The sequence below is a fragment of the Lagenorhynchus albirostris genome, chromosome 1 (assembly GCF_949774975.1).
Source record: "Lagenorhynchus albirostris chromosome 1, mLagAlb1.1, whole genome shotgun sequence".
In the NCBI taxonomy this organism is placed as follows: Eukaryota; Metazoa; Chordata; class Mammalia; order Artiodactyla; family Delphinidae; genus Lagenorhynchus; species Lagenorhynchus albirostris.
The window spans coordinates 33,125,121-33,139,155 of record NC_083095.1 but is presented as its reverse complement, the minus strand read 5'-3'; the positions used below and the strand labels follow the sequence as shown (position 1 = coordinate 33,139,155).

At 50.6% G+C, this 14,035-nt stretch overlaps 1 protein-coding gene across 3 annotated transcripts in view; it reads right to left on the bottom strand.

The window, feature by feature from the left end:
- The window catches only part of ACTN1 (actinin alpha 1), a 96,373-nt gene extending 94,528 nt beyond the window's left edge, over positions 1 to 1,845 (bottom strand). For all 3 annotated transcript variants that reach the window (XM_060140545.1, XM_060140554.1, XM_060140564.1), the window contains exon 1: positions 1,529 to 1,845. In XM_060140545.1, the coding sequence (XP_059996528.1) occupies positions 1,529 to 1,633 (105 nt within the window). In that variant the 5' untranslated portion in view covers positions 1,634 to 1,845. The remainder of the gene's footprint in view (positions 1 to 1,528) is intronic.
- Positions 1,846 to 14,035: the final 12,190 nt, after the last annotated feature.

Sequence of the window (14,035 nt, the reverse complement as noted above, 5' to 3'; positions counted from 1 at the left end):
GGAAGAGGGGGAGGGGTGTTTAAGCAACTGCCACATGGCAAAGAAGTCAGCTCGAAGCCCGGGAACCCTCGGATGCGGCCACAGAGGGCTGAGTCCAGGAGAAGCCAAGACCCTGGAGCTCAGGTCGCCCGGCTTCGGGAAGCCCTTTGTGCGCGTGTTTTAAATTACCTCTTCTTGTCTGATGAAGTGAGTAAAAGGGCGCCGTTTCAGGGCTTAGGATTCCTGAGTGAGCTAATACAGGATGCCTCTGGCTGAAAAAAAACTTCAGTCGGCTCCCTAAACTCCCCCCCCTTTTAAGTTTAAAAAAGGGAATGAATGTTACCATTTTTGGACATGAGCTTTCTCCCTCAAGCCCAGCCCTAACCGCACTATCCAGAGGGACGCGCCATCCTGTCCCCCCCCATCCCCTGATCAGCAGAGGGGTGGAGGTGGGGGGTGGGGGGTAAGGAGGGACCGGATGGGAGCGGGGGAGGGGGAGGGGGTGTTCAGGGTACGTGGCCGCCTGGGGCAAGAGCTCACCGCGCAGGCAGGAAACAGGGACAGGGCTGGGGCGCCCTCTCCCCCACAACAAGAGTGGGTTGTGAACTCTTCCTGCCACCGGCCACTGTGCCCGGGTCCCATCGCCAGCTCCGAGCCCAGCGCCGGTGGCGGAGCGCGCCCTCGCACGCGGCGCCTGGGACGCGCCTCGCTGGCTAAGCATGGAGCCCCAGTGACTGACCCCAAATATCCCCGGAGACAATGCCTTGCCCTAGAGCCCCTCGACTCAGATCAAGTTGCCCAAATTCGCGATCTCCCGGGAATGAGCGGGGGTCGGAGAGGCAGGACGCAGACGCAAGTCCATCTCCGCTCGTAGCTACCAACCACTGAGTTAAGCAATAAAACGGTTTGCCGTCCTGACCCCGCCCCCCCCAGGGCCCGCTGGGGAGCTCGCGTTTGCCCCCGGGTTCTCTCGGCCCCAACGCCATTCTGGCAGGTCCACCTCCAGGCGGACCCAGAGGAGGCTGCCAATCCCGCCGGCGCCCGCTTCCCCCTCGGCCTGCGGGCAGGGGCTGGGAGGACCCGTGCGGCATGTCCCCTCCAGGTACCAAGGCGACCCAGGAAGCGCGCTGCCCCCGCACGCCATACGGAAAGGCGGTCAAGGGGCGGGGAAGGGAAGGGAAATCGATCCGGAGCTAACAGCCACCGAGCCGGGGACTCAGCCCCAGCCTCCCGAGCACCGCCCCTGCGCCTTGCCCTCCCGGGGCTGGTGCGATTGTATAGCCGGGTGGCCTGGATAGCCCGCCCCAACGCGACCTGCCCGCCGGCGGCCCCACCTCCCCGCGCTTGGCCTCGGCGTTCGCGGGCTCTGGGACCCGGGCGCTCCCCCTTCCGCCCCGCGCCTGTAACCCAACACCCCTCCTCGCTGCGGCCGCGCATCCCCCGCCCCCGCTCGTGCGCGCCTGGAACCGGTTCGCAGCCGGGAGCCCAGAGCCCTGCGGGCGGAGTGGCCCGGGGCTGGGGGCTGCGGTGGGCTGGGGCGGTTGCTGACCTTTCTCTGCTGCTTCTCCCAGGCTGGGTCCAGGAGCAGGTCTCGATCCCAGTCCTCCTCGGGCTGCATGTAGTCATTGGTTTGCTGGGAATCATAATGGTCCATGATGGTGAGCGCGTGCTAGGGGCTGGATTTCTTCCTCCACCTTCTCTCCCGGCGGCGGCTGCTGCGGCTTGCTGCCCCGGCGTGGGGAGGGAGTCGGGGATGGGCTGAGCTGGGCTGGGCTGGCGGGGCCGGGCTAGCTCCCCTGCGCCCGGTTCCGCCGCGGCGCTGCTCGCGAAGGCGGCTGCTAGGGGCGGCGGCGGCGGCGGCGGCGGCGGCGGCGGCGGCGGCGGCGGCGGCGGCGGCGGCGGCGGCGGCGGCGGCGGCGGCGGCGGCGGCGGCGGCGGGTCGAGCTCGCTGACTGCCTGCCTCAGGCGGCCGCTCAGACCTAATCTCCACGCACACTGAGCTAGGCGGACACACTGGCGCTGCGGGAGCACAGGCGGGCGGGGGCGAGGGGAAGGGGCAGAGCCCTCCCGAGGTTCTCCATTGGCCAGGCCGAGTTGCCCAAACTTCCCCCCCATCGCCTCTCATTGGGAATTCCTGGCATCCGTCAGCCGGGCCGCGGCGCATATAGGTGGACTGGGCGGCCCCCTCCGGGCGCGCACGCCCCCGCCCACTCCCCGGGTGCCCACTCCCCCGCGGCTCATGTGACACCAGCTTAAGCTGAACGGGACCGAAGCCGGGGGACGCCTCCCCGAGCTCGGGGACCGAGCGGGCGCGCGCTCGGGAGCCCCAGGAGCCGCCGGGGGATTGGACACTCTCCCCGCCGACACGAAGGCCCCGAACTCCGGCGCGCCGGCGTCCTGTGATCCCGCGCGCGCTCCAAACCCCAGAGTGCCAGGAGCTGGAGGACAGATGCTAGGAAACCCGAAAAGCATTCCATTTTCTCTTTCCCAGGGTCCGGAGAGGTCGGCACCCAAGGAAGGGGGGCGGGAAGTGCCGGAATGGAAAGGAATTTCCTGGGAATTTCCTGATTCTGCCGCCCCGCCCCGCCCTGCGCGACCCCGCAGACCCCTGCCCTCCCGGAGCCAGGTTTCTTGCCAGCCAACTGCGCTCAGAGGCCACACAGCTTTCCCGCCTCGCCGCGGGGTCCTTTGCCGCCCGCCCTTGGGCTCAGGGGCTATGTCGCTCAGCTTTCCGGGATCCCCTGCGAGTCCCCGCGGGCTGGCAGAGCTCGAGCTACCCTCATATGCACCTCGGCAGCATCCCGATAATTCCGAGTGACCTACCTACGCCACGTCCCTCCGACACACACCCCTGACTGATGGAGAAACTGAGGTTCAAAGAGCTGAGCTTAAAAAGGGTTTATCAGGTTCTCTGGACTCCACAGGCCAACCCTGTAATCTTATGCCTGACAAACAAAGCCATATTGTTACTGGAGAAGGAGGGAGGGCAAGATTGACGAAACACCTTTAACTTCTTGGTGCCTGCCTGGGCTTCCTTCCTCAGGCCTAGTAAGAGGGAGGTCTACCCAGTGGGCTCCAGCAGTGACAGACACCAAGAAGAGGCAGGCCTCACGCCCTGGTGGGCTCCTCTGAGGGGTAGCAAGAAGGCCTCCAATAGCTTATGCACAGAGTAGTGCTTAATCTATATTTGTTCCCCTGAGGGATGACTGGGTCTACTGCAGAAACGGAAGTGTGTCAGTCCAGAGGTGAGTGAAGAAGTTAGAAAGGGCCGTGAATTAGGATACCTGAAAGGCCGCAGATGGAAAAGGTGAAGAAACTGCCTGTGACTCCCAGGAGAGCCAGCTGATGCTGTTGTAAGCAGATACGGGTAGTGCAGATGTGGGTGGTGCTGTCGCTCCCTGCATCGTTAGTCAATCTCGCACGTTTATGCAAGTGTCACTGGTCAGCACTGTGCCTGCCCCAAGTCCCTGGCTGAGGAAGCAGTGCTTCAGAGCCATGGAGACAGCAGATTTGTGGACTATTTTATATCCACTTCTAAACTGTGGCTCTAAACCTGACCTAGAGGGTAATGATGGCGCCGTATCCATTCATTCACTCAAATATTTGCTGAGTACCATCCATGTGTCAGGGGATGTGCTGGATGTTACGTATCTAGAGATAAAAAAGACACGCTCCCTGCCCCCATGCAGCCCCGCAGAGACAGACACAGAAACAAAAATATACTGCAAGGAGATAGATAGTTCCCCGGCCAGGGGGTGCAGAGTGGGGCACAGAGGACAAGCTTTGAGCCCAGCATAGGAAAGGAGGCTCCAGGTATCACCTTTTGGAGGAGGTGAAATTCAAATGAGCCTTAAAGAACAAGAGTCAGCCAGACAAAGAGGAGAGTGGGAGGTTATTCCAGGCAGAAGTAACAGTGTGAGCTAATACATGGGGGCAGGAAACCATGGTATAAAAGGCATGCCTAGCATTTCATCTTGGCTAGACTAGAAACTCAAGGCAAGGAGGGGCAAGAGGTGGGGCTGGAGAGGTGGGCAGCAGCCAGAACATGGAGGCCTCCTGTGCCTTGTGAAGTGTGGCCCTGAGGGGAACAAGGCTGGCTGGAAGCTGTGACAACCAGTTGCAAAGGAATTGCAATAATCCAGATAGGAATGGTGTCTTAGTGCATTTGGGCTACTATAACAGAATACTGTAGATCACATGATTTAAACAAGAACATTTATCTCTCCCAGTTTTGGAGGCTGGAGAAAGTCCATGATCAGATTTGGTGTCTGGGGAGAGCATGCTTCCTGGTTTAAAACCAGCCATCTTCTCACTGTGCCTCACATGGTGGAAGGGGCAGGGAGCTCCCTATGGTCTCGTTTAGAAGGGCACTAATCCCACTCATGAGGGCTCTGCCCTCGTGACCAAATCATCCTCCTCATACCATAATATTGGGGGTTAGGATTTCAACATATGAATTTGGTTGGGAGGGACATAAACACTGAGTATTTAGCGAATGGAGAAGAGTGGATAGACAAGAAATACTTGATAAAACTGAGAGACCTAGGAGTTTGGATGTGAGCAGGAGAGAGAGAAGCAGGAGAGAGAGAGGAGTCTTTGCTGCTCTCAACAAATGTTTTTGTTTGGTTGTTTTTGTTATGTTTTGTTTGGCCACGCGGCTTGCAGCATCTTAGTTCCCCGACCAGGGATTGAACCTGCACCCTCAGCAGTGAAAACGCAGAGTCCTAACCCCTGGACTGCCAGAGAATTCCCTCAACAAATGTTTGATATGGGACAGACCATGCACTTTACCTATATTATTTAAGCTCCACCTGTGATGTGAGAATGTCTCCATCTTACAGAGAAAACCGACTAATGCTCAGAGAGGTAGCTAACTAGTCCAAAGTTATGTGTGACTCCTAAAACCATGCCTTTAACCCTGGGATAGTTATACACACGCGCGCGCGTGCGATATTTGGCAATGTCTGGAGACATTTTTGGTTGTCACAATTGGTGGATTACTATTAGCATCCAGTAGATAAAGGCCAGGGATACTGCTAAACATCCCACAGTGGACAGGACAGTCTCCCTACAACAAAGAATGATCCAGCCCAAGATATCAGCCATACCTAGGTTAAGAACCAGTGTTTTAACCGTAGATTTCTAGTTTAGAGGATCCGGTGAATGGTGGAAGTACAATCAATTGAGATAAAGAATTTTAGGTTTGGGAGCAGAATCATGGATGGTGTTTGAACCCACTGAACTGGAAGTGCTCTGAGAATGTCCAGAGTCAGCTTTCCAGCAAGCAGGTGACGGCACAGCCCTGACCTGCAGGGAAACACTGTCTGAAAGTCATCTGACTACGGATAGTATGGACACCAAGAGAGCTCTTCTGCTGAGAAGAGCACCCAGCAGAACCCAGAGGATCGGGACTTAGAAAGGAAGTGTAAAGAACAAGGACCCCTGGAAAGAGAGGAAGTGGTCGGCGGGAGCGCAGGAAAACATGGTGTCATAAAAATCCAGAGTGAAGCTTCAAAGTGAGGGGCGTCGGCAACGTCAGATATGGCAGAGAAGTCGGGAAAGGAAGGCCTGAAAAGTTGTTTTTAGACTCATACAGTATGCACACTTCGGTTTCTGGATTTTTCACTCAGTTTAGTGTCTGTGAGATTTGTTTATGTTGTGGTTTGTATCAGTAGTTGATTTTTTTCTTTGTTTTTCGTTTTCTATTTTTTCCTCCTGTGTAGTATTCCATTGTATAAACATATGCTAAGTAACTTATCGACTCTCCTGTCAATGCATTTGCATTGTTTCCAATTCGAAACTATGAATAAAGCTGCTATGAACAGTTTTATATATTTATGTGTGTTTTTGATGAACATATGCATTAATTTCTCTTGGGTGTATATGTACCTAGGAAGGGAGTTGTTGCATCATAGAATAGATACATGTTTCATTTTAGTGGATATTGCCAGTTTTTCAAACTGGCTGTAACAATTTACTCTCCAAGCAGCAGGATGTGAGAAGTTCACTTGCTCCACATTCTCCCACCACTTGGTGTTATCAAAAAAAAAAAAAAAAATTTTTTTTTTAAATTTTAGCCATGAAGATGGGTGAGTAGTGGTCTCTTCTTATGGGTTTAATCTGTTCATATGCTTATTGACCATTTGAATCAATAACTGTCATTCCCACTGCCATTGATAATAGCAATTGATTTTTTTTAGCTGCTTGAGATAGATGATGACATGCATATTTTATTAATTTCCCCAAATTTAATTCACTCATTCATTCATTGAACAAATATTTATCAAGCAACTGCTCTATGCACAGCACTGGGCTGGAGAGTAAAGATACAAGAGCAAACAAGAAAGATGTGGTCCTGTCTCTCTTAAAATAGGTAATAGATGCTTAGTAAATATTCCATGAATGCTTGTCTGGGGAGGCTGTTTGGCCCCTGATGGGAGCTATTTTGGTTTCCATTGGAGCAGGTCCATTATGACTTTTCAACAGCTCCAAAAAAAAAAAAAAATCCCCAGGGTCACATGGGCAGCCCAAGTAAGATAAGATCATAAAGGAAAATGAGAGGGTTCATCTGGGGAACCACCCTGACTCCTTTCTTCCCAGAGGCTCAACCTTTCTTGCCCCTTTTCCATCCATCCTTTGGATTTCTCTGGATGCGATGACAAAGGAACCAAGATTGTGGGCAGGGGTCTTGCCATTCTACAGGCCAATGGGTGTGAATCAAGACTGAAGGTGTCTGCTCAAGTCAGTGGCCGGGAAGCGAATACTCAGGTCCTTTCCACCAGCTGGGGCTTTCTCTGGAGCTGCTCAAAGAATGGAACTCCCGGCTCAACAGCAGCAGGTTCTGGGATGCTAGCCCAGTCCATTACCAGCACTCCAGGCAGCCCCAATCCAGCCGGTGATGAATCACCCAGAAAGCCAGAAGTGCTTTGCTGCTGAAAGAACCTACCTCTGGAATAGATGACCCAGCTTCCCTTAGAAAGAGGGAGGAATTATGATGTCTTTGAGTTCTGGGAGTACTTACCAAGCACCTGCTTTGTGCCAGGCAGAATACTAGGAGACTCAAAGAAGAGCCCTGGTCCTCCCAAACCTCCAGGTCTAGCTGGGACCAAACCATGGGCTTCCTCCCCTAGAATTCATCCATCCAACGGATAGTTACTGACGGCACAGTCTGAGGGTAAAAATGAACTGGATTGACATATGCAGGGACATAAACAATGCAGAGTGCCACAGCCACTCCAATGCTCCTCAGGCCCTTCTTCTTACCCCGCCATGAGTAATTGACCACACGAGGTCCTGTGGGGAAACACAGACATGTAGGATCTACAAGATTCTGGAAACTAAAAGCCCAGAGATCTGGGGGTTTCCTTCATTGTGTCCTGAACATCTGACCTTACAGCCTAGGGCTCCTTATGGGCTCTTCCTAAGAGCTAAGGACACGGTTGTATTTGTAGAAGGCTAGAAGAAGAGGGGAAATCACTATGGTTTCTTGGGTTTCTAGCTCAGGAGGTGAGAGGCCTCAGTTTTTTCCAGTCCCAGTAGCAATCTAATTCATTAATTCACTTTCCCCTGAGCTCCCACAGGACACCATTTGTAACTGAGATCGCATTTGTTGCTTTATTGTAGTCCTTTGCCCACGTTTCATCTCCTACTGTTCCTATGCAGTCTTACCCCTCTACTGGCCCCCACATAGCCTCCTACAGGGCCTGGCACACAAAAGGTGCTCCAGTTCAATCTTTGCTGAAAGAAAAATGGCCCGAGTCAAATGCCATCTCTGTGCCTCCTTTTCCCCCATCAACCTGTGGGAGGCTCTGGGAAGCCAGTCTTCTGCCATAGTCCATGTAAGCATTTCACCAGTCCCCTGACCTCCCAAGAAACCAGTACTGGAGCTCTCAGACCTCAGGCCTAAGTCCTCAGCCACCGGTACCAGTTCCTGCGCCTCCCACCACAGGCCAATCAGGGGAGGAAAGAAGACAATCAACAGTGTCCCTCCTGCAGAATCTTTACTAAAAGACTGGCCTGGAGCAGGCAGAAAACTTTCTTTGGTTCTCATGCTCTGCCCAGCTCTCAGGTCTTAGACCTCAGGTGATGGAACACCTGGCCTGTCTGGTACCCTCTTTTCCATCTTTTCTGCATATATCTCTCCCCCAAAGTCCAGGGGTCAATCCAAGCAGAAGCCTCAGAAACCTCTCCCTCAGATAGTCACCCTGAGGTCAACTCTGTGAGCAGGAGGTAGTCGTGCCTGGTGACTGCCCAACCTGAGCCCTCCAAGGAGAGCGGGGAGCTCTCCCCCAGCTATCTCTAGTTCCCAGCAAATACTGGAGCAAAACACCCAAATCACAGCTGGGAAATTCCTGGTGAGTAGTATACCCCAACCTCCACCCCCTTGGGAGGTGGCAAGGGAGTGAGTTCCATGGGAGTCTGATCAACCCCAGCTTCCCCCGCCTAGCAACTGGGTCCCACTGGTCTTCCACAGAAGCTCAACCCTAGAGACCTTCTAAGGTCACTCCATGGAAATAAAGGGATAGCTTTTTAGAAGCAGGTGTCCTTAACTGGGCGCAGGAGGGGGTGAGGGTATCAGAAGACATGAGCTCCTCAGTTTATTCACCTACAAATTGAGAGAGCTGGACTCACCACCTGGTCTTTAAGCTCTGAGCTCTGTTCTAAGAATATCCTCCTTAGGCTCCTCCTTCAGATCTCCAACGACAAGAGGGTTTGAGTCTTTGGAAACAGTGTTTCTCAATCTGGAGTACTCAATTCCTTTATAAAGGATACAGATTTTCACAAAGTTACTTAATTTTTGTTTTAATGTTCCTTAAACGTGCACAAACATAAAACTAGGCACAAGCTCTTTTCTTTTTGGCCACATCACACCGCATGCAGAACTTCCCCAACCAGGGATGGAACTCGTGCCCCTGCAGTGGAAGCGCAGAGTCTTAACCACTGGACCACCAGGGAAGTCCTAGGCACAAACTTCGTAAGGTTGACGATTGAGATAAAATCAAGCTTACAAATTGTATTTAACAGAAACTATAAAACCAGTAAGACTAAAACAAGCCATATTAATTTAAATGTGACTGTTGCCATTTGCTGAAATTAAACTACAAATCCCAGCATGATGTAAGTTCTGACTGTGGTAGAGCAGGTTCTTCTTTCGCATTCAGGATACCTGTATCACCACGTGCCAGGTGATGACTCAATTCTCCTATTACTTTCTCTATTTGAATCACCACATCAGAGCATCATTTAACCTTCATTGGTAGGAACACACTGTCATGCACTAAGTTCTCCTCTGCTGTTTTCTCATTAGCACTCCACAATTAAAGTTTTAAAAATTCTTTTTAATCTTTTGCCAACGGGAGCCTTCTCTCAGGTTTCAATGTCCTTACCTCTAACAGAAGGAGAATCACCTTCATCCCACCTACTTCCCAGGATGGCTGTGAAAAATCATTCATTTATCCAACCATTATGTATTGAGTACCTACTCTGGGCCAGATACAGTTCTAGACGCAGAGGGTATAGCAGAGACCAGAAGAGACAAAAATCCCTGCCCTATGGAATCACATTCCAATGGGAGAGACCGAGAGTAAGATAAATGAGGAAAATAATATGATAGTATTCAGGAAAAAATTAAGCAGGGAAGGGGAATAGAGGGTGTGGGTTTTCCAACAATACCATGCAATTCTTCACCACCAGCTGGGTGTCCTACATATAATTTAACTCAGTTCTGACACCATCTACCTGGAGACAGTGTCAGATCTCACAGGTCAAGCCTCAGTCTATGGGACTTCAAATGCCAATCGACAGGCAGGGTTGCCACCTGTGCTTCTGACCCACCAGCTATAGAGTCTGAGGTTCTCACGTCCGCCTCCCTGGGTTTGATTAATTTGCTAGAGTGGCTCAGAGAACTCAGAGAAACATTTTACTTACTAGATTACCGGTTTATTATAAAAGGATATAATTCAGGAAGAACCAGATGGAGGAATGGCATAGGGCAAGATGTGGTGCTTTGTTTTTGGTTTTGTTTTTTTTGGCTGTGCTGTATGGCATGTGGGATCTTAGTTTCCTGACCAGGGATTGAACGTGCACTCCCTGTATTGGAAGGCAGATTCTTAACCACTGGACCACCAGGGAAGTCCCGGGGTGGAGTTTTTATGTCCTCTCTGGGCACACCATCTCCCCAAATCACCGTGTGTTCACCAACCCAGAAACTCTCTGGAAACACCCTCCAACCCCAACCCTGTCCTTGTTGGGTTTTTATGGAGGCTTCATTACATAGGCATGATTGATTAAATCATTGGCCACTGGTGACTGATTCGACCTCCAACTGCTGTCATTTCCCTGGAGGTCTCAGGAGTGGGGCTGAAAGTTCCAACCCTCCAATAACACAGTCGGTTCCCCTGGCAACCAGCCCCCATCCTTAGGTGCTTTCCAAAAGTCATCTCATTAACATAAACTCTGATGTGGTTGAAAGGGGCTTGTCATGAATTTCAAGACATCTTTATTGCTCTTACCACTTAGGAAATTTTGAGGGTTTTAGGAGCTCTGTGCCATAAACAGGACAAAGAGAAAATATATGTTTCTTATTATAAATCACAATATCACAGAAGAGAAGCAAAGGGAGATTACTTTTTTAAATGGGGTATTCGGGGAAGGTTTCATTGAGTAGGGAACCTTTAAGACCTAAGTGACATGAAGAAGGAAAAGCATTTGAGGAACAGCCAGGAGGCTAGTGTGGAATAATGCACATGAGACACATATGGAAAAGTACAGGGCAAATGTGGGTATAATAGATATTCATTGTTTCACTGTCCAGAAACCATTTCCTCTTCTGGCAACTGTACCTTGACTTTCCTCTAGGGAGGCACTTCCCCTACCCCAGTCCCTGCGCTGCAGGTAGAGTTGACCCCACTCCTAAACACCAGGGCTGGGCAATGATGGGTCTGGCCAATCAATCACAACGATTGGTTTAGGACTGTGCACGGGGACCCAGTCAGAATGAATGACACGCAATGAGACTCTTGCTGGCACTCCTGGGAGAGAGGCTCACGGTCTCTTCCCCTGGAGATCCCAGCAGTAAGGATGATAGGAGCCTGGAGCTTTCAGGAGCTACCACATGGAATCTAAGGGAAAAAGCCAGGGCAGAGGAAGACAGTTCTAAGAGGTGAAGAAAAACTGAGTCCTGGTGACATCTTTTGAGTCCCTGCATGAAGTTGTACCACTTCTGGAATTCTCAGTTATGTGCATCAATTTATTAAGTTTTTAAAGTTGGTGTGTTATTCATTTTAATATTTGAGAATAAAACCAGAACACTATAGGATACGGCAGATAAATTCAGTGAGATTGTCTTAAAGACTTTATACACTTTTACCCGTGGAAAAATTACAGGGTTTTTGTTGCATCTATAGTCACATGTTTTCATTTATTTCTTAATATGTTTCCTTTTTAAAGGATTTTTGTTAATCTAACTCTGGTGACGTGTTCTCTTTCTCTCCTATCTTTTTTATTTTTTTTAATTTTTAAAATTTATTTTATTTTTATTTGCTTAAGCTGGTATATCAGATTAGTTATTTATCGATGCATAATAAAGTACTGCAAAACTTAGTGGCTGAAAAGAGCCAACATTAACTATCTCACTATTTCTGTAGGTCAAGGTTTGGGAGTGGTGTAAGCTGAATGATCCTGGCTCAGTGTCTCTCACTGGATCTCAGTCTGGATGATCACAAGGACCCTGAAGGCCTGACTGGGCTTTCCTGATGGTTCACCCATGTGGCTGTTGGCAGGAGGCCTCATTTTCTGGTCATTGAGCTCTCTGTAGGCTGATTGAGTGTCCTTACAACATGGCAGCTGACTTCCTCTGGAATGAGTCATCCAAAAGAGCAAGTGAGGGGGGCCTTTTATGACCTCGACTCTGAAGTGCACATTGTCACTGCCACTTGTTCTGTTTGTTAGAAGTGAGTTACTAAGTCCAGCCTACAGTCAAAGGGAGGGAATCAGTCTCTACCTCTTGAAGGCATGAAGACCAAAGAATTTGTGAACATATTTTAAAACCACCACACCTGGTTTGAGTTTGGTATTCTGTCACTTGCAACCAATAGACTTCTGATTGATAGATATTCAGGAGTTTACTACTATTGTATTAGTGGTGTTATAATGTGGCTTGTGGTAAAACAAACAAACAAAAAACCAGTAGCCAAGAAAGTGGCAACAAACCTTATCTTATAAATGCCAACTTGATCCTGTCCTGCCTAAGCTCAAAAACCTCCAATGGCCCTCATTATCCAAAAGTCCAAAATTCTTTACATCAGGCACAAAGCCCACCATGGCCTGGTCCCTGTGTCCTCACTCCCACTCTCCCACAAACTCCCTGCTTCAGAATCTCCAAGCTGCTTGCTCTCCTCTGAATAAGCCATATTTCCACGTGTCCATGCCTTCGTCCATGCTGTTCAAACTTCTCCCCGTAGATCTCTGCTCATCTCTCAAACTCAACTCAGATGTCACCTCTCCTGTGAAGATTTCTCTGACTTCACCCTCAAAAATGATGATACTACTATACTGATGTCTATTGAGTGTCAGGTGCTTCATATTTGTTGTGTCCAATTCTTAAATCCATAACCCTGAATTTATGTGCTATTTCTGTTATCCCGTTTTACAAATAAGAAGATTCAGGTTCCTCCAGAGAGGATGAGAAATGTGTTTATGGTCATCCAGCTGGTAAGTGGCAGGACAAATATTGGTATACCCTAGATAGTTAGTTAGTTAGTTAGTTATTCCTTCCTTTGCTCCTAAACCACCATGTTCATACACCCTGAGTATAGTTATAGGTGAATCTGGCTCCCCTGAGGACCATGAACTTCTTGGGGGCCTGGACTCCCTGTCTTGTATAGCTGCCCTTCATAGAGCATTTCACCGCATGTGTTAGACACAGGGATTAATGTTGTCCATTTTCCAGATGAGGAAATCAAGCCTCAGAGGAATTAAATGGTCAAGGTCTGACTCTAGATTTCCTGCCCTTACGTGTAATGGTGCACGAGGCATAGCAAGGGCTTGGTGTGCACTCATTGGAAGGCACAACCGGGGTGAAGGAGCGAATGAGAACCGGGTGGCCCCAGGTGCCCATCCCCCACCATCTCCAGCTGGGGGCTGGGGGGGCTGCTGTTTACCTGCCTCTGGTTGAATGGGGGTTGGAGGGGTCGGGGACCCACAGACAAGAAAAGTGGAAATAATCCAACTGGAAGCCAAGGGTCGGTTTCTGGTACTGGCTCAGCTTCCATCCAGCTGGGTGACTTTGGGTCGGTCTTTCCACCCCTTGGGGCCTCCTTTTCTAATGTCACATGAAGGGGAAGTGCTAAGATCCCACCAAGTAATGCCAGGTGGGATGTGAGATGACCCCACACAGAAAGGGGCAGCCCAGACCCTTGTGGGGTCCAGCAGCTCCTCAGGAGGCCAGGGCCCAGGGCTCCTCTACAACTGGCATGCTGCTTGCTCTGGTGGCCAAGGTGGGCCTCTGGCCTGGACTGAGTGAGTGCCCACTCCCTGTGGGTCACCCCAGCTTCTCGGCACTCCACTCAGAGTCCTCCGTCTCATGTGAGAAGCTGAGATGAGCTTCCACCCCATGTGCCTTACCTTGAATGCGTTCAAGTTAAATTTTAGCTGCCATCCTTGCCTGGGACCCCAGAGGACATGAATTCCATCTGGAGTTTCTCACAGGCTTCAAACCGCCTTGGCTAGCCAAACCGTGTTTGGATCAACAGCAACTTCATCAACTCATCTCCAACCCCAACCCTTACTAAATGCATTGGCGCAGCAAGAGCCCCAGGGTTGACCTTTGTGGCATCCACTGTTATGGCTGTTATACAGACACAAACAAGAGCCGGGGTAATAATTCACAGTGAAGTGGTTCTTCAACCAGAGGGCTGGAGGACTCTGGGAATCATGACCTCCTGACCTGCCTGGCAGCCTCCCACTAGCCTTTTCTTCAAGTCCCTCTCCCAGGCTCTGCCTTCTGGGAAGCCCTCCTCCACATTCTCTCTAACTCTATTTTGGCTCCAGCTTAAGA